The 20,861-nt window shown below is 34.7% G+C and overlaps 1 protein-coding gene and 2 long non-coding RNA genes across 11 annotated transcripts in view; 1 reads left to right on the plus strand and 2 right to left on the minus strand.

Annotated features, from left to right (window-relative positions):
• On the minus strand, positions 1 to 2,585 carry LOC115279291. Of its 2 annotated transcripts, none has more exons than XR_003903342.1 (3): positions 2,543 to 2,585; positions 1,630 to 1,777; positions 1 to 143 (listed from the first exon to the last, which is right to left on the minus strand). It is a non-coding gene; the product is annotated as an uncharacterized LOC115279291 (long non-coding RNA). The 2 variants fall into 2 exon arrangements; XR_003903341.1 differs by having other exon boundaries at positions 1,626 to 1,777.
• Positions 1 to 20,861, plus strand: part of VPS13B (vacuolar protein sorting 13 homolog B) — a 740,094-nt gene that overhangs the window by 417,437 nt on the left and 301,796 nt on the right. For 6 of the 7 annotated variants that reach the window (XM_029923832.1, XM_029923833.1, XM_029923834.1 and 3 more), the window contains 2 exons: positions 1,711 to 2,119; positions 11,546 to 11,657. In XM_029923832.1, the coding sequence (XP_029779692.1) occupies positions 1,711 to 2,119; positions 11,546 to 11,657 (521 nt within the window). The remainder of the gene's footprint in view (positions 1 to 1,710; positions 2,120 to 11,545; positions 11,658 to 20,861) is intronic. The other variant, XM_029923838.1, reaches the window with a different exon arrangement.
• LOC115279290 overlaps positions 2,580 to 20,861 on the minus strand; it is a 26,516-nt gene continuing 8,234 nt past the window's right edge. Inside the window, exons 2-3 of one of the 2 annotated variants that reach the window (XR_003903340.1) lie at positions 11,656 to 11,699; positions 2,580 to 2,618 (exon numbers count right to left, since the gene is read on the minus strand). This is a non-coding gene — a long non-coding RNA (uncharacterized LOC115279290). Of the gene's footprint in view, positions 2,619 to 11,528; positions 11,700 to 20,418; positions 20,569 to 20,861 lie in introns of those variants that run through there. The other variant, XR_003903339.1, reaches the window with a different exon arrangement.

Below are 20,861 nucleotides of genomic sequence, written 5' to 3' on the forward strand. Positions count from 1 at the left end.
CCCCCAAATTCCAGTTTACACATCTCAGTACTGACAGCGTTGCTGTGGGGCCATCCCACACCCATCCTTCTCCATCCAGGGTTTCCTGTTGTCCAGCAAGATGCAGATAAGACTGGGAGCATTTTTCTTGCTTTACTGTATTCCTTTTGAGTATACAAAGCAAAAGAAAAGTAAATCAGGCAGCGAGAAAGTTGAGAACAGTAAAAACAAAACCAAAAAACACCTCTGATGGCCAGACAGTTATATGAAAAATGATTATTTTGCACATCCATTTAATGCCTACTTCCCAGGTTATTTTTAATGGTCAGAAAATAGGTTAAAAAAGAATATAGACAGAGATAAACTTTATCTCACTTTTCTTCGTTGTAAAGACCAGATTAAAAGCAAAATGAACAGTGACAGCTGAATTGCATACTATTTTCCTCTTGCTGTGTCACTAGCTGATAAGTAGCAACGTGAGAGGAAGAAAATGAAAGCAAAAGAGCGTCCCTAGCACTGGGATAACACAGGCCCAGTCACGTTGCTGCTTTGCCACTCTCACTATTTTTTTCCTTTGTTGTTCTTCCTCAGTGTACTTCCCCTCTTGACATCACACATTGGACTGTAATAACTTAAACCTTTATCAGGCCCTGGGAAGAGAGGTTAGAAATGTGGAGGATAACAACTTAACTTTAACTTTATGTTGAGTGATGTGTAAAATAGGATTTTATGTACATTAATTGATTCAGGAAAACCTTTTTCAATAGCTGTCCTTTAATGTTAGGAAATACAAAGTATGCATTTTACTTCACTCTTAAAAGTATGCTGTTTTACTACAGTTTGTTTATAGTGTATAATTTGAATATAATTGGACAAGTTTTGTCAGAAATATTGATGATATAATGATTTAATTTTTACTCTCAGACAAATGTTGTATGTGTATTTATATAGCATTAAACTCAGGGAATAGGAGTCTGAATTGTAAGAAAGTTGATAGTTAGGTTTTATAAACAGAATGATAGCCACTGAAAATAAGCAAGTTCTAAAAGACAGATGTTTTAGTTTTGTGTTATATTACTATCTCTAGTAAACATGCATTAAATGATTGGTTTAGTTATCAGGGCATGGTATCAGTGAAGCTCTTTTTATGGGTTCAGTCTTCAAATACATTAGCAAAATTATTAAGAAAAAACCTCTGTTCTCATAAATGTTATTAAGTCAAAGTCAATCATCTTTTCAGATTGTTTGTTGATTACAAATGGAAATACATTACATTGTTATTTTAGTTTCCTCTGCATAAACAATGTCTCTGTGACCCATATTTTGACACCTTACTGATACTTTTAATGAAAACTCATCAAGAATGAAAATATAAATTCCAGAGATGACTTGTTGCAAATTCTGAATTTGCACACAAATATAGGGAATATAGGAATCATAGACACAGACAGGGAATATAGAAATCATAGACACAGACACAACAAAGCTTAATTGCCTCTCTCAAGATGTAGAACTAGAACCCAGAATTCTCTGGATTCCTAATTTTCAGTTCAGCATTTTAAGGTTCAGATGGTTTTGCCCTGTGTGTGGAACTGATCAGTGATGTGCTCATCAGAGGAGGTAGACATAGTAAAAGGTTATAATACCAACTGAGATTATTTTCTGCTTTCAGTTGCTTTTTCTTTCATTTTTTAATGAAGTATATATTGTGATTTCCTTTTTCTGGAACAGACAACAGCAAAACTTCTAGATGGCTCTCATCAGCAGCATGGATTTCTCTCTTTGACATACACAAAAGCTGTAACAAAAAATGTCCGCCACAAGTTAACATCAAGAAATGAGCGAAGAACTTTTCATAAGTTATCTGAAGGTTTAACGGATGGTTCCCCTCATTTTCTCCATGAAATTCTTCTTTCAGCACAAGCTTTTGATATTGTCCTTTGTTTTCCTTTGCTTAATGCCATTGCAAATATATTTCAAGCAAAACTACCAAGGACCCAAAAAGAGAAAAGAAAATCTCCTGGTCAGCCCATGAGGAGCCATACATTGACTTCACGCAGCTTACCTTTGATTTATATCAACACAAGTGTAATCAGGATTTTTGTTCCAAAAACAAAAGAAATGCAGCCAAATATTGAAGGTATGGTCTTCAGAGTTGTGGGGTTTTTTTTGGTCTGATTTTACATAATTTCCATTTAGGGTGTTTAGTAGTCTGTTCTTTTTTTAATATGATTGGTGGTTGTAGTTTGCACCCTGGTATGTTTTTAGAAAAAGTAGCTTTGTTACAGTCCTTCCATAACTAAACCGTTAGGAGATACATCAGGATACTGGCTATGTTCCTGACTCAGTTAGTAGAATAAAAAGTAGATTTTTTTTTCATCAGGACTTTTGCTAGTGAAGCTTATCTTACTGTCATTTGTTTTATTAAACTCAAATGTTAGGTTCTATATACCTAAGATAAGTATTTTAAAAAAATTAGCAAACACCCAAGGCTCCTGTGGCTTCTTTTAGGTTTCTCAGTGCAAATTATTCTAGGTTTTAAAATGAAATGAATTTGGGGTACCTGGCTGGCTCAGTTGGTAGAGCATCTGACTCTTGATCTCAGGGTTGTAAGCTCAAATGCACGTTGAGCATGAAGCCTACCAAAAAAAAATAATAAGTCAATGAAATGAAATGAATTTACAATCCCACTGCCCCCAACCATGAGAGTAACTTTAAAATTTTTGCTTCCCTCATGCAATAAAATAGTGAGAACTTTAAGGATATTGAGTGAAATTTTAGTACAGTGGTTCACATAACATGAACTTGGAAGTAATAGAGACCTGAGTTCAAATCCCAGCTTTTATTAGCTATGAATTGTGAAATTTAAAGTAAGTAATGTACGTCTTGTGTCTAAATGGTAATACTACTTAATTTGATGGTAGACCTTACTGACAGCTTACTTTTCAATGATGACTACATGGAGACTACATGAATAGTGCTAGCTGCATAGGTATCTTTCAGTCAATGAGAGTTGAATCAGGAGATGTGCCCATTCTTTTAAAGTAGAATATCTGTGGGGCACCTGGGTGGCTCAGTCGGTTGAGTGGCTGACTTCCGCTCAGGTCACATTCTCATGGTTCATGTGTTCGAGCCCCGCATCCAGCTCTGTGCTGACAGCTCAGAGCCTGAAGCCTGCTTGGGATTCTGTGTCACCCTCTGTCTCTGATCCTCCCATTCTCATGCTGTTTCTCTTTGTCTCAATAATAAATTTTAAAAAAACATTAAAAAATAATCTAAAAAATAAAGTAGAATATCTGGAAGTCCCACATTTCACTACTGTTTATACCTCAATGGCCAAAAAGTTGTCATATAGCTTTACCCCACTGTGAGAGAGGCTGAGAAATAGTATTTTGCTAGGTGGTAGGGTACTCAGCTCAAAAATTAAGGCCCTGTGAATTAGAAAAGGAAGAGAGAATGATGATTGAGGGATAAGTACTAGCCTCTGCCAAATGAAAACAGTAAAGCTTTTTTTTTTTTTTTTTTAATTTTAGTTACTATGTGGAGGAGGAAGAGCATGAATGGTCAGTGATAGCAAATAAAAAAAAGAAAAGCATCTAGTTCATTCTGTTTCTTCTTGGGGCCTAGTCTCTCTTGTTCTGTCTCCCAAAGTCAAATCTTAATTAGAGAAGGTTATTCTGCCTAACATTATAAATAATTAAAGTTTTATTTAAAGTAATGGTCCTATTAAAAAAAGTTTCATAAGTAAAAACTAAATTTGTAGAGATTTATAGTTCTTAATTACCAAGATGTGTAGAGATAATGTCAGTGTATTATACTTAATGGATTTTTTAAACTGTGTGTTTATTTTTAAGAGACAGAGCAGGGAAGGGACAGAGAGAGAGAGGGAAAGAGAGAGAGGATCCCAAGCAGGCTCTGCACTGTCAGCACAGAGCCCAATGTGGGGCTTGAACCCATGAACTGTGAGATCATGACCTGAACTGAGATTAACCAACTGAGCAACCCAGGTGCCTCTATGCTTAATAGATTTTTAATATACCAGTTTCTATTTTCTTTCTGAGTTTTACTAGAAAATGTCATAAAATTGATTACTTTGAGATACAAAAAAAACTAGTATTCTCTGCATATGCTATGTTCTGACAGTACTATATAGTTGTTTTCATCTGTTCAGAGAGTTTGTAGAATCAAATGCCAGATAAAGAATAAAGTTAGTCTTCATTGAGCAATTACAAGTGATCTGAGAGGAAACCACTAACCATAAAAGAGGCTGCACATTCATTGTGAGGCACTGACCTTTATGCTTTTTCCTTGTTATTATCCTTTATTATGTGAGTATCTAAATGAATATTTAATACGATTTATATTGAAGTTACATTGGCAAAAAAAAAGACCTGTATTTTTAAACAGTATAGCTCTCTGAGACCTGTTTTGTGTCATAATAACATTTTCTCATAACCATACAAGAAGAGTAATAACCATTAAAGGTCATGGAGATTTTCACCTATGAATGGAGGGAAAACACAATGGAAACAAGTAGTTTGGCTTTGTTATTTGAGGAAATTTAGGATTATTTTGGTAAAAGAGTATGAAGTCCATTACATGTTAAAACTATATTACATTTAAAACTACTAACATTTTATCATTATATTGGGGCACCTAGTGGCTCAGTTGGGTAAGTATCTGATCCTTGATTTTGCCTCAGGTCATAATCTCACTGGTTCATGAGATTGAGCCCCGTGTAGGGCTCTGAGCTGATAGCTTGGAGCCTACTTGGGATTCTTTCTCTTCCCCTCTCTCTATCCCTCCCCGTTTTGTTCTCTCTTCTCCCTCTCTCAAAATAAGTAAATATTTAAAAATATCATTATATTACAGTGTCTATAACTTTTTCCATTAAAATAAAATTGCAGAAAATTTCTATCCAGATAAAAATAAGAATAAAGTTTTATGATATCTCTATTATTAAAATATTCTAAATTTTTCCTATAGCTATATCTCTAATATGAAAGCATTTATTTTCCTATCCAGAGTGAGTTTCTGTAATTTCACTTAAAAAAACAACATTGGTAAGATTTTGTGATTTCCTGAAAATTCTTTTTTCTTTTTAATGTTTATTTTTGAGAGAGAGAGAGAGAGACCAAGAACGTTGTCAGGGCAGGGCAGAGAGAGAGGTTAACAGAGGATCCTTCTACAGGATCTTTCAGCAGGAAGTAGGCTCCTTCCTGTCAGTGCAGAGCCTGATGGGGGCGGGGGGGGGGGGGCTCGAACCCAGGAACCATGAGATCATGACCTGAGCCAACATCGGAGGCTTAGCCAACTTAGTTACTCAGGTGTCTCAGATTTATTGAAAATTTTTGTAGTGTGTATTTGGTTTTCATTCCATAATTTTCTAATTATTTTCATTTGAATATAAATAATTGGTAAGGTCCAAAAACTTTATTGAAATCTAAGGGGACAAAAGAAGTGGTATTGGAGATGAGAGGGTAGGAAGAGATGGACAGAAATACAAGAGTGCTGTCTGAAAAAATAGGCAAAGGTCATGCAGACAAATCCGGAGGCAAAGCAACCTGTGACTATTTTATGCTGATAAATAAGTGTTTAGGAATTACAAAAAGTCCTCAAATTGTGTGACCTAATTGGCCTCTAAAGAGAATTTACCTGTTAACTAATCATAGATTGAATCCTTTTTCCTCTAATATCCCTTATGCTATTTTAAGTTCTCATACCTTAAATTTCACATTTAAAATATCAATATTGATCACAAATGCAAATAAAAAGAAAATAAGCTGAATGTATATGCTTCTCCCATTTCAGTTTTGAAATTGGGCCTAGAATATAAAGCAATAGCAGAATGTTGCTTTTTCAGGATGAGCCAGCCTGGCTTAGGTGTTCAATAAATAGTGTTTATACTGATAAATCTTCCAGAATCAGACATAGCTATTCCTCAGTGTGCACATTTGATCTACATTCAACATTTGCTTATTCATCATAAAATATTTTACTTGTTTCAGGTACTGGATGAATTGTGATGTCTTTGACTGGTACTTGTTAGTAGGAGGGACATTTACATGTTTTTCATTTCAGTTAGATGTTCATTCTAGAACTTTGAATAAAATTTGTAACCGTACATACATGGGAGAGAAACTTTTTGACAGCTTCTTTTTACCACCCATATCAGTGTCATAGCCCTTAGGTGAACCTTATTTAAAGTGTTAAATGTTTTTTAAGACAGGCTTTATCTATAAAGTATAAATTATCTCAGTCATTGAGTTAGAAGTCTTTTTTTTTTCAATTTTTCTATTGTGGTAAAATACACATAACAAAATTTTTTCCATTTGTAATTATTTTGAAGTGTACATTAATGGCATAAATTACATTGCCCATGTTTTACATCCATGACCACTGTCTATTTCCAAAATGTTTTCATTATCACAAACTCTGTACCCACTAAGCAATAACTCTCCTAGCCCTTGGTAACCTCTAATTCACTTTCTGTCTCTCTGAATTTGCCTATTCTGTACATATTTCATGTAAGCAGAGTCAAATACTTGACATATTTCACTTAGTGTGATGTTTTTAAGGTCCATCCGAATTGTAGCAGGTATCAGAACTTCGTCTTCATGGCTGGATAATGCTTCATTGTATTTACATGCCACATTTTATTAACTTTTCGTCTATCAGACACTTGTGTTCTTTCCACCGTTTTGTTGGCTATTGTGAGTAAGCCTGCTATGAACACTGGCATACAAGTGTCTCTTGGAGCCCATTTTCACTTCTTTTGGATTTGTACCTAGGAATGGAATTGCTGGATCATATGGTGATTCTGTGTTGAGAATTCTGTTTTTGAGGAACCTCCAGTCTGCTTGGGCACCTTTTTGACTAAGGCAGGATTTGTGGTATTTTCTGAACAGCACTAATGTGCAGGCATAGCTCAGCATATAAGAGGGCTCACTCTTAGTAAGGATGGAAGCACCTTAACACTGAGCACCTCTTCAACAAGACAGAGGTCAGAAGTTCAGTAGTTAAGTCTAGCTTCATTTTCCTATCATTTGCAGCAGTGGTTTATTGAAACAAGATCTGTGCTTTACTGATTTGTGTACATGTCAGAAGAAATAAAAATCTGGCTCTGAGAAAAGAGAGAACACAGCTTTATTTCTTTTGTGTGTTTCATTTGTTGTTTTTTGGTTTACTGTGTTATAATTAGTCATTAACTAGTACTACATATTACGCACCTTTGTTGGTATTGTATTAAATTTACCATTCATTGGGGCACCTAGGTGGCTCAGTCTGTTAAGTGTCCAACTTCTACTGAGGTCATGATCTCAGGATTCATGGACATGAACCCCTCAGGGGCCCTGTGCTGTCAGTTCGGAGCCTGGAACCTGCTTCAGATTTTGTGTCTTCCATTCTCTCTGTCCGTCCCCTGTTCATGCTCTCTCTGGCTCTCAAAAATAAAAAAGAAAAAAACATGAAAAAAATATAAATAAATAAATTTACTATACAGCTGCTTTAACTGGGAAAATCTTCAGCTGATTGGAATCGCAAAAATATTCCTAGAGTTTTGCTTTCTTATTTTTAAAGTTTTCTTTTTTTATGGTGGTTATGGTAGGATTTTAAGGTAGAATTTCAAAATTCAGTTGCCAAAGTACTTCCTAAGCAGGTAACCTTGAACAAGAGCATATGAAAAAAGGGTGCATTTTGTTACAGCCATTTTGGAAAATGTAGTCTGTTTCTCTGTGAATTTGTGGTTAATTTTAATCCTTTATATGAACACTTTTTGCAGTAAACACCTTTCTAGTGGCATTTTTCATGACATGGTTTTATATATATAGATAGATAGATAGATTTCTAGCAAAAGGATTGCTAGACCAAAGGGCATGTACCCTCAAAGTGTTAAAGGTTGTCAAATAGCCTTCCTAAATAGCTGCACCAGTTTACTGTTTCCTTATTCTGATTCTAACAGAGTTTTGGGTTTTTGTCAGTCTCATTAATTAAAAGTACATTCTTTTTCTAGGTAGTTGCTCATCTTTTCCTTATCAATTAGTAAAAGCTCTTTGTGTATTAAGTCTTTTGTCTGGGCTGCATTGGATTGCATATCTCTCTTCTCTTTTCTCCCTCTGCCTCTGTGGTTGTCTATGTCTATGTATATATCTGTATTTATATATTTTACTTATACATAAGTAGTTGACCCTTGAACAATGTGGAGGTTAGGAGCACCAAGCCCGTCCCCCCCAGAGTTGAAAATCTGAATATAACTTTTGACTCCCTCAAAACTTAACTGCTAATTGCCTATTGTTGAGAGGAAGCCTTAACAATATTACTAATAGTCAGTTAACACATTTTTTGTATGTTACATGTATTACATTCAATAATTCTTACAGTGGTACCTAACTTTGTAAAAACTTCTTCAGTATTTCTGGGTTACACAATTCATCAGAATTGTTTCAAATTGTCACTAATCTCCAAACATTTTTCTACTATATTTATTTTTAAAAATTTACATGTAAGTGGACCTGACATTTCAAACCCTTGTTGCTTAAGGGTCAGCTGTACTTCTATCTATAAAGTATCTCTGAAAAGTAATAACTTCCCAGAATGTCCCTATCTATAATTTACAATTATAAAAATGCATGAGAATATTCAAAAATTTTGGCACATTATACTACATTTTCCTGATACTTTGTCTTTCATCATTGTTGCTGTTAATTCAAATGATAATAATTCACCCATGATAGATAGCTTTGTGTAGGGTTGTCACTACAGTTAGGGCCTTATAAAAGTGTAACATTGCACAGTGGCAAGTTCAAGTACTCTTGGGACTTTAGATGTTTTATTCTGTTGAGTTTATTTTGAGAATCTTAAAGGAAGGTTGGAGTCTCTGAAACACTTTTATTTTTTTTGGATTTAAGAAAAGTTATTTACAAATAAGTCTTTTGTTATCTAACAATTGCATGAAAATTCTGCTCTTTATTCAAACTTCTGGTTAAACTCATAATTTCAGAGTTGTTCATAATGTTTTCATTTTCAGTACACTCTTGCATTAAGAAAAGATAAAATCTTTCAGACTTACATTTCACATTACATTAAATGTAAAAGTTTTTAATAGTTCATGTGTAAAATCAGTTAATAATAAGAAAAATATACTTATCATTCTAATATTTTCTTTAAACAAATGATATTGAAAGTCTGGTTTTCAACTTGAATATTGTTTGCATTATGTGAAATCATTATCAAGATCCTGAATCTACAGGTGTTTGACTTCCAGTTTAAGCTATTTGTCTCAGAATAGAGGACTGTTTTTTGGATCTAATATGAGTCTTCTAGAGTAAGTAGTTCCGCATGAGCCTAAATTTTAAAAAATACAGTTCAAGCAAAGAAGGAAGGCATTCATTTTCATGTTGAAAATGCATCTAGAGGGAACATTTCCTCATATGGTCCAACTACTGAATGCAGGTGAAATAAACCAAAAAAGGGGAAGCTTACTTTTTCTTCCAATTATAAAGTAACTAAAGAACTGAATCAAGGCACTTTCTTGTATAAATACACATTTTTATTATTTTTCTTCAATCTCAAAGGTACATTTTGATAAGCTAAATGCTTTCTATAATAATAATGATTTTCTTATTTAGTTTGTGAATGAATTAAGTGCTTTTTTTCTTATTAAAACTTTATAGTCACTATAATCTAGTGAGAACACTTTTGGCTCTCACAGAAACAGAATTCTGTTCTTGGATCTGGCTTTGTATGTAACACCAAGTACGTCATTTTTCTTCCATATGTACCTCATTTACTGCAGTGTTTCTATTACATTTCAGACTTTCATATGGTGAGTGGTATCTGTAGCCGGGAAGAACAGTTAGCAAGTACACTAATTGCACTTTTGTGGTAGGCTCTATTCTCCAGGCTTACTATTTATTGATTTAATTGATGCTTGCTGCTTAATCAGAGGTTTTCCCCACATGGAACTATTTGATAAGCTTGGCATAAAATGCAAGATCTGTGAAATGTAAACAATGTTCATAGTATAAGGACCTATAATCAAGCCAGACCTCTAGTCATTTGAAAATAGTACAGTTGCATGAGAAGCCATTTTCTATTTGATCTTTTTTGCTGTGGACATTTAAAAGTACTGTCTTTATTGCAGCATCCACAAGCTCATATTTATTATGATAGCTCATCTCTCTTTTCCCCTTTTTCTGTCCTTGTGACCCCCCCCACCTCCCACCTGTTTTGCCACTCCCTTTATGTACTTCTTATTCTGGTTCCTCTTTTCCTGAGTATCTTTCTTCTAACTTTTTCTGATTTTCTTAATTTTGACTTTCTTTTTTAGTCTAATCTAAGTCAGACCATACTGAGTGTACTGCTGAAGCAGCTGGAAATAATCTCCTAGCTTTTGCATTCTTTGGGCACCACAGTTTGGGAAATATGGATTGTATGCCTTTGTAGGCATGTTCTGCTCAGTATATTCCTGAGGTCTTGCAGCCAGTCCTTTTCTGTTCCATTTGTGGCAGATGATCGTTTCTTGAGAGAAATAATGAGCTTGAGTCTGTGTTTTCTTCAGAACCCACAAAGTTGTATGTTGTTAGCAATTTTAAACAGTTTTTGAACAGCTACTACAATGGCATCATCTGTTGGAGAAGAGGGAGTAGAATATAAATTTATGTTACTCTAAATTAATGGGGCCATGAAGAACCCTTACCCTTTCAAATGGTCCTTAGAAAAGACATTGAATAAGCCAGCGATGTATAGAAAAATTGTTGAACTTTGAAAGGATATGGTAAAATACTTATTCAATACAAAGGATTAGAATTTAAATATTTTTATTGTTTTCTGAGATTACTTATCTTAGTGTTAGATTCCATTAGGAGGTAGAACTTTTACATAGGTATGAAATTATTTCTTAAGCAATTTCACAGTAGAAATTACTTAAATTAAAAAGTGCCTAGAATAACAAGTTGAAATGTCCTTGTATTTTAAACAGTTTCTTGTTTTTTTTTCGTTCTTCACCATTGCTGCCATTCTATTTCTTTTAGATTTTCTGACATGTTACAACTTGAAGTGCTGTTACTATGTGTGTTTGTGTGTATATTGTATTAATTATTATTTATCATATAAATTTAAATGGCTTTGAGAATCTGTTACTGGCCCTGTAGTGATCTTTAATATACTTGTAGACAATAATATATTTGTACACTGCAATGCAGTGTTAAAAATCCAGGGCTGACAGTCACTTGGGAGAATGATGTAGCAATGTAAGATGATGAAATTTGATAAACATACTACTTTAACACTGTTTATATATATTTGCCATCATATGTTTTAATGTTGGGATGGAGTTGTTTTTTTTAATTGCCATTTTAAGTCTGTGCAACAGATAATTACTTAATGGGATATAAAGGAAATAGTTTTAAAAAGCATCAAATATTTTTATTTTTAACAGAATTTTTTCCTTGCCCTCATTCATTGGTTTTATCTTAATGTGTCTCTACCTCATCATTCAGATTTCTCCTTATGTATAAAGTACATAGATGCATTGAACTACCTCATGAATCTGTTTCTTTTATTACAGTTACTCAGGCAGCAAGAGAGGACACCATGGTTTTGAAGATTGGTTCTGTTGCTATGGCTCCCCAAGCTGACAACCCCCTGGGCAGGTCTGTCCTCAGGAAAGATATTTACCAGTAAGTCGATTTTCTTATATTCAATCTTGCAACAATTTCATCCTGCAAAGAAGTACACTGATCAATAAAACTTGCTTAGTGTGGCCTTTAGAAATACTTTCATTTGGGATCTTTTGATATTTAAAACCAGGTTTTTCTGATTTTCTTCAGTTGTGGGTTTTTAAATTCATTCAGACAAATCAAGTATTTCTGTGAAGTGTTGATGAATAACAGAATGTAAGTACCAAGTCAATATAAAACTGAAGAAGCGCAGTTGGGAAAACTTTAGCAGAGTTTAAATTTGACCAAATCTCTAATCATATAAGAAAATGAAGTTCTCTCTAGAACTACCACATCCTACTGTAGTCATGTTGTATCAAATTGAAGCATTTTCTTAATTTAACTATAAGCCATTATTTGAAATGTTGGACTGGGATGTCATGTGGATCAAAGCTGTAAAGAAAAGCAAACTTCTAAGGAGAAATTTCACAGTAAACACTTTCTGTGAAAATGCCATGCTCTGGATTTTGTCACTGAGTATTTGCAAACCACACCAAGCATATATGGATGACTAAACTGGTGAACATATGTAATCAACATGATAAAAATAATACATCATTCATACTGGCACTGCTGCCAGACATAAAAGTGCAGTTGCAAATAATACCAAGTGAGAAAAATCACAGAAATACAGATGAACAAGTGTCTTATTCATCCTGCTGGTCTGCTTCTCAGATGAGGTAGTATCACTCTTTTAAAAATAAGTTCCTACTGTTCTCCAATAAACGTTGCTGTTAGGAAAGATTCTGATTTTTGTGATATACTTACCACGTTGAGGTTGACAGCAATTTTTACTTTAAGTGGACCTAGGGATTTTATTTTCTCAAAGTTTTCTGTTGTTTGAGTTGATTTTTTTTCTTGAATTAAAAATCATGTTCTCTTTCTTGTATTACTTTTGTTGGTAGCTTATAGTATTCATCCCTTACATAAGTTCTTATTTTGCTGGCTTGTGTAGAATCTCAGAATGTGAGAACTGAAAGAGGCCTTTGGAATTTTCTAATCCAACTACCTTATTTTATAGATCAGGAAACCGAGGATCCAAAACATTAACTGTCTCTGATTAAGCGATGATAGACACAAGATCACAACTCATAACTTTTTACTCTTTCCACATCTAAGGAAAGGATTACAGTAGAATTTTTTCTGGGTGAAAATAATATAGTTTTCTAACATTCAAAAAGGTTTTCAGGTATATTTATCTTTTGTTTTTCATTTCAGAAGTAAGTGGGCTTCAAAGAAGGTCTTACTTATGGTGAAAGAAGTATGGTTTATGTTAAAATGGTCTTATCATCATCAATAAAATAAGCTCCTGAGTTACTTCCTTTCCTCCTCCACCCTCTCCACTTCCTGGCTCTTTAGAAGCCATCTGTAAAGATGGCGTTCTCCTAGTCCTGTCACTGTTTTCTTCTCATTGTCCTTGAACTATTTTTTCTCAGTCACTGTCCTTATTTACTTTCTATATTTTCTTCATACCTATTTTTTTCTTCCCTTTCCATATCTTTATTCTTTACCTCTTCCTTTTCTATATTTCTTTCTTTATTTTCTACCTTCTTTCCCTATCTCGTTTCCTTCCCTGTCTCACTGCTTGAATTATTTTATAGAACATGGAAATGTAAAGCCAAAAAGTAAATTAAGTGTAAATAACATGTAGTATTTCTTTTAGATCTGTAGTGTCTCACATCCTGTGACTCATGCAAAATATATAAAAAATATGTACCAAGTACAAAGTATAAAAAGGTACTTTATAGAATAAATGCCCCAATTATTTTAATAATTGACAAACCAGGGTGTGCAGAATTTTTACATGATTTGCCAAAAGGATACACGTAACTAAAGGCAGAGCATTTCAGAATCAATTTCTTATGAATTCCTTTCAGAGCTATTTTTAAATTTGTATTTTATCATTTAGTCCCTCTCCTTGATCATATAATTTAGTCATGCACTTTCCTACTGCAACTTTTTATTTCCTCTTTGTTTTTAATCTCCTCTTGGTGTTTTTTCTTTCTCTCTCGACTTTTCTGACTTCCTCAACCATATCAGTGGCATCTATAAAAAAAAATCCATAGGCAACATTTTGATGGTGAAAATCTAGATGCTTTCCTCCTAAGATCAGGAACAAGACAAGGATATCTGCTCTCACCACTTTTATTTAGCATTATATGAGAGGTTCTAACAAGGCCAGTTAGGCAAGAAAATGAAATAAAAGACACTCAGATTGTAAGGAAGAAATAATACTTCATGTGATGACATGATCGTAGAGATACAAAATCTTAAGGAATCCACTGAAAAACTTGTGGGCAAGTAAGTTCAGCAAGGTTGCAGGATATAAAATCAAATTATAAAAATCAGTTCACAACAACACTAAGCTATGAATTATCTAAAAGTAAAATTAAGAAAATAATTCCATTTATAGTCACATCAAAAAGAATTAGATACTTATGAATAAATTTACCAAAAGGAGTGTAAAACTTAACCCTCTGAAAACTACAGAACTTGGTTGAAAGAAATTAAGGATCTAAAATTCATGGAATCCTATCCTATGTACAAAGAATCAGAGCTAAATGCATGAAATAATGTAGATGGCAGTACTCCTCCAATAATTTGTATTCATCATAATCTAATTTACTGGCAGAAATTGACACACTGGTCCTAAAATTCATATGGAAATTCAACAAGCCCAAGCAATATTGCAAAAGAAATTGAAAGGCAGACACATCCTGATTTTAAAACTTAGAATATGTTTTGGCTATTGTTGACAGTGCTGCTATGAACATTGGGGTACATGTGCTCCTATGCATCAGCACTTCTGTATCTCTTGGGTAAATCCCTAGCAGTGCTATTGCTGGGACATAAGGGAGTTCTACTGAGAGTTTTTGAGGAACCTCCACACTGTTTTCCAGAGCGGCTGCACCAGTTTACATTCCCACCAACAGTGTAGGAGGGTGCCTGTCTCTCCACACCCTCGCCAGCATCTATAGTCTCTTGATTTGTTCATTTTAGTGACTCTGACCAGTGTGAGGTGGTATCTCAGTGTGGTTTTGATTTGTGTTTCCCTGATGATGAGTGATGTTGAGCATCGTTTCATGTGCCTGTTGGCCATATACACACAATCGAGTACTACATGGCAATGAGAAAGAATGAAATCTGGCCATTTGTAGCAAAGTGGATGGACCTCGAGGGTGTCATGCTAAGCGAAATCAGTCAGGCAGAGAAGGACAGAAACCATATGTTTGCACTCATAGGTCTAACAGGAAAACAGGAGAAACCTAATGGAGGACCAGGGGGAGGGGAAGAAGGAAAGAGAGTTGGGGAGAGAGAGGTATGCAAAACTTGTGAGACTATTGAATGCTGAAAATGAACTGAAGGTTGAAGGGGAAGGGGGAGGGGGGAAGAGAGATGGTGGTGGTGGAGGAAGGCACTTACGGGGAAGAGCACTGGGTGTTGTATGGAAACCAATTTGACAATAAACTATTTAAAAAAAATAAAAATAAATAAAAAAATTAAACTTAGAATAGAACAATAGTAATGAAGACGATGGAGTACTGGCATGAGGATATATGTCAGTGAATGGAACTGAGATTCTACAAATAAACCATCACATTTACTATCCATTGATCTTTGATAAAGAAGCCAAATTACTTCAGTAGTAAAGAATAGTGTTTTCAAGAAATAGTATTCAGACTACTATTTACATGAACTTGGACATTTACCTTATACCATACATAAAAATTATGATGTAAATATAAGAGATATAAGAAGTAAAATTCTGAAATTTATAGGAGGAAGGAAAGGAATAAGTTTTTGTGCCCCTGGATTAGGTAATGGCTCCTTAAAAATGATACCAAATGCTAAGAAGGGGACAAAAGAAAAAAAAATAAATGCAGTTTTATCAAAACTGTAAATTTTTGTACGTCAGAGAACTCTGTCAAGAAAGTGACAATCTGTAGGATGTGAGAAAATATTTACAAATAATATCTGACAAGAGCTCAGCTCTTAAGAATATAGCTCAATAATAGAAGAACCCAATTAAAAAAATGGATAAAGAAATTACATAGTTAGAATATGCAAAGAAGTTATAAACATGGCCAATACTCACATGTTAAGATGTTCAACCCAATTAGTCATCAGAGACAGGCAGGTCAAAAATACACACCATAGTATGGCTATAATAAAAAAAAGACAACTGATAGAGAGGAATTGGAACCTTTATACATGTCCGGTGGGAATGTGAAATGGTGCCGCTACTGTGAGAAACTCCTAAGTTAAACATAGAGTTATCATATGATGCAGCAGTTCTACTCTCAGGTGTGTCTCCAAGATAATTGAAAGCTCTGTTACACAAAACCATCCGCACTGGTGGTCATAGCAGTACTACTCATAATAGCTAGAGGTGGAAAATAACCAAAGGTTTTTCAGTTGACAAATGGCTAAACACATGTTGCATACTCATGGAATAGAGTAGTATTCTGCCATAGAGAGGAATAAAGTCTATGTTTTGACATGAATCTACCTGAGAAACACACAGAGTAAAAGAAACCAGACACAAAAATCCACATATCATATGATTCCATTTATATTTAAATGGAGTGACCAGAACAGACAAGTCAAGTCCATCAAGATCGTAGAAGAGGGGTTGCTAAGACAGAAGAGAAGGATGACTGCTAATGGGTATAGAATAGTTTTGGGGGGTGATAATAATGTTCTGGAATCAGTAGTGGTGTAGTTGTACAATGAATGAGATATAGTGAGTACAGTGAAAATACACAAAACTAAATTACACACCTCAAAATGATAAATTTTATGGGATGCAAATTGTATCATAAAGCTGAGTTTTTTCATTAATTATTGTTTTTTTTTTTATTTTAAATGTTTGTTAGAGAGAGAGCACATGAGTAGGTGAGGGGCAGAGAGAGAGGGAGACACAGAATCTGAAGCAGGCTCCAGGCTTGTAGCTGTCAGCACAGAGCCCGTCGCAGGGCTCAAACTCATGACCTATGATAACATAACCTGAGCCAAAATCAGACGCTTAACTGACTGAGCCACCCAGGTGCCCCAAAGCTGATTTTTTGAAATCAAAGATTAATATCACAAATTGGTCCAGAGGAATTAAATTCCAGGGAGAGAAATACCCATCCTAGGTGCATGGAGTCTGGATTCTGTTTTCACCTTTGGAATTATTTGTCTTATCTGGCTATAAGCAGAGGTATTTTATTGTGGAAAGGAGTAAACCAAGGGACACTTATTGGTCATGGACTAGAGTGACACATTGGAATCTGCAGGAATCTGAAACACACTGTCATCCATAGTATTGTTTTTGAGTGTTGGGTTGGGAGAGGTTGCAGGTAAGAAGAAATTGCAATTTACAAAGTTTGCCATTCCTTAAGAGATAAAGCCGTATTGGAGGTGTACTCTTCAATACAGTAGTCACTAACTACTATGGCTCTTCTGCTTTTGAAATGTGGCTTATCTGGGGGTGCCTGGTTCACTTAGTGGGTTGAGTTTTGGACTCTTGGTTTTATCTCAGGTCAGAACCTGGGTTCATGGGATCGAACCCTGCATTGGGCTTTGTGTTGAGGGTTGCGCCTGCTTAGATCTCTCTGTCTTTCTGTCTCTCTCTCTCTCTCCCCCTCCTTCCTTTCTCCCCCCTCCCCTAATCTTCCTCCTCTGCCCCTCTCCTCTGCTGGCACTCTCTCTTTAAGATCAGGTAAGATAATTAAAAAAAGAAAGCTAGTCCAAACAGAGATGTTCTAGAAGTATAAATATACACAACATTTTGAATAACTAATAAAATATCTCCTTTATCTTTATATTGATTTTATATAATGATAACAATACTTTTGTTATATTGAGTTAAATACATTATTACAACTATTTTCCCCTATTTCTTAAACCTTTTTTCAGTGTGACTATTAGCAAATTTTAATTTACAGTGGTGGCTCACCTTTGTGGCTTGCATTATATTTCATATATATATAGTGCCACTCTACTGGGAGAAGCCTACAACAAACATGAAAAACAAGAAAAGTCTTGCCCTTGCCACCTTTGAAACCGGAGGTGAATTAAATTTAACTAAGGTTGTAAACCAACCCCAACTTAGCTCAGTTAATGATTGAATTGAAATTGGCCCCTACTTACCTATCCTGCCTGCCCCCCCCCAAAAAAAAGTGTGTCTCCTCTGGGAGAAAAATAACATTAATTTGTTTTGGTCTTTTTATATATGATGTCCAGTATATAATCAAAAATTATAAGATACAAAAGAAGCAAGGAAATTAGCTCCATTATCAGGAGAAAATTTAGCTCCTAGGAAAAGACCCACAGATGATTGAGATATTGGAACAAATAGACAGGAGTTTGAAATACTTGTTATTATTATTTTACATAAAAATGTTGAAGAGATAGAGTTCATAATACAAGATCTACTTAAAATCCTAAAACTGCATAGTATAATCAAGGACTCATTGGATAGCTATAACAGCAGATGGACAAAGCAGAAGACAGTATTAGCAGGGATGGGCAAGTGTCTGTGACTGTTGCCCTAATCTTGGCTGTGGAGGTGAAGAGAAGTGGTCAGATTCTGGACATATTTTAGAGGTAAAGCCCGGAGAGGTTGCAGATAGATTGCACATGGAATTTGAGACGAAGGAGATAAGGATAATTCAGTTGTATGGCCTAAGCAACTGGAAGATGAAATTAACTCAGAGAAGGAAAACTGTGGGAGGATTTAGTTTGGGGGGTTGGTAGGTGGAGATCAGGAGTTTACATTTTTTTGAAGTATTGACTATCCTAGCTGAGATAGCGGAGCTAATCAACCATGTGGAAGGGTATGAGGGGGTGATATGTGGAATTGACTGGTGCTGCTTTTTTTTAATTTAATGTTTATTCATTTTTGAGAGAAAGAACACAAGCAAGGGAGGGACAGAGAGAAAGGGAGACACAGAATCCAAAGCAGGTTCCAGGCTCTGAGCTGTCAGCACAGAGCCCAGTGTAGGGCTCGAACCCACGAACTGTGAGATCATGACTTGAGCCAGTCACGCTTAACTGACTGGAATGGGGCTTGAAATTCCATATTTCACCAGGTCCCCAAGTGATTGGGGGTGGGGGGACACTGATGTGCTGCTTCAAGGACTACACCTGTGTAGCAGATTAGATGGTTTCTAATTTTTTTGAACAAAGATGATTTTAAAAATATATTTTAAAAAAGTATATATTTTAACAAATGCTAATAATTTTTAGTGCCAAAAATTCAAACATTGTGAAAAGCCCTGTGACAGCAAGTAAGTATCCTTCACCCCCACATTTTCTTGCTCCCTAGCTAGACCATTCTCAGAGGAGTCTTTTTTTAAGTTCAGAGGTTTTACAAATTTGCAGTTGATAGTAGTTGTTACTTTTGGACTCTATGATTCAGAAAATGTAAAATAATAAAACATGTATTTAGTTACTGATAACTTCTATGAATTTGCACTTCATTACTCTCAAAGGATCTGATCCACTAGAAAACAACAGAGTATATATAACATGTTGTTATTCAGTGTTCATGCCCAACTATATGTTGTCCTGACTTCCTCTCTTGACCTTCTACCGCTTTTACCTACTTCCTCCTTTTAGCCTACCAACCTTTCTAGCTTCCAACTGCTAGTTCCTGCATAACGTGATCTCCCAGTTTCCTTTCATCTCCTTCTGAGATTCTCCTATGATGTGTTCAGCTATTTTTTTCCCCTGACTTACGCTGAAGTTCTGAAGCACAGTTTGGCCTGATAGATTTTCCTCTATCTTACCCAACCTCTTTCCCTCAGAGATGATTCAGGTTTTTGTCTCTGGCTTAAGAGCAACAGAGAAACAGTTAGAGATAAAAGATTATAAAGGCAAATTTTTTTTTAAAATGACCTATGCTGAAAAGTGTTCCTTCATGGGCTGATTTAAGGAAATTAAAATAAGGATTATGAAATAAAGTGTTTAAATGTGTTTATAACTTAAGCACATCAATGATCTAATAAATTTGGTTATGCTTTTCTTATGTAAATGATTTATATATATTTTTAGAAACTATGTTCTTCAAATGCTGTGATATCATCTGCAGCTCAGTAACTGGAGAGTTTATGCTTGTTTCTACTAAAAAGTGGATACCTGTATCAGTCAGTATACTTGGGATACTTGCTATAATGTACTTACTAGAGGAAAATTACATAGGATTTATATTATCTCTACTTCCTAGGATTTGCCTAAAAATGTCATTGACTGTTAGCCTGAATATAATCTACAAGTATTTTAACTTGATTTTCATTGTTTTAAATGATTTTTTAACTAATTTTTTAAAATGAGATAAATAGAATAAATAGCTCTATATCAGTCATTAGAACAGTAGGAATTTTTGACATTCATGCTGTCGCATTGCATGTATATATATGTTGCATTAATTCATTTATCTATTAAAATATTCATTAATCATTTCATTTGTTCAGATATCTCCTGAATGCCTACAGTGTACTTGACACTGGTGCTAGACATGTACTGTTGAGTAGGACCTAATGGTACCTCCCTTCATTGAACTCAAGACCCCAACCATATTATTTAAGTCAATGAAATTACATTGTAAAGCTCTGGTATATTTAGTAGCATAGTCATTCACACTCTGTCTACAGAGTGTCTATACTCTGTGTCTACAACACATCCCACAGAGCCTGGATTAATGAAATAAGCAAAATCAGAAGTTATAAACTTGCACCTTAAACTTTTTCATGTCCTTACAGCCTTAGGTCTCACATCTTCTGAAAATTATATGAGGAAAGAATGATTCCAGAAGTTCCATCCAGACTTGTAGTTTTCGTAGGAAGGAATAGGGGAAAGTATTTTTCATTTCCATTCAATGATACTTCTTTTTAAAAGTGGAAGAGAATAGAAACATTGACATTAGTTATTCATGAGTCTATTTAAGTGAATACATGATTTTTTTCAGTACATTTTAGTGGTCTGTTTTTAAAAATCCTTTCATATTCCAAGTTTAATATTATTGTCTACAATTTAGTTTATCATTATTTAGTAGTCTTATTATCAAATTAAAATATGAAATGTTGAAGTAGGATTTCTTAAAATAAAAAATTGTTCGAATGATGCCTTTAAGAGTAAATCTACCCTTATTTACTCTTTTAAGAAGTATATATTAAGGTT

This window comes from Suricata suricatta, chromosome 15 (genome assembly GCF_006229205.1).
Source record: "Suricata suricatta isolate VVHF042 chromosome 15, meerkat_22Aug2017_6uvM2_HiC, whole genome shotgun sequence".
Classification (NCBI taxonomy): Eukaryota; Metazoa; Chordata; class Mammalia; order Carnivora; family Herpestidae; genus Suricata; species Suricata suricatta.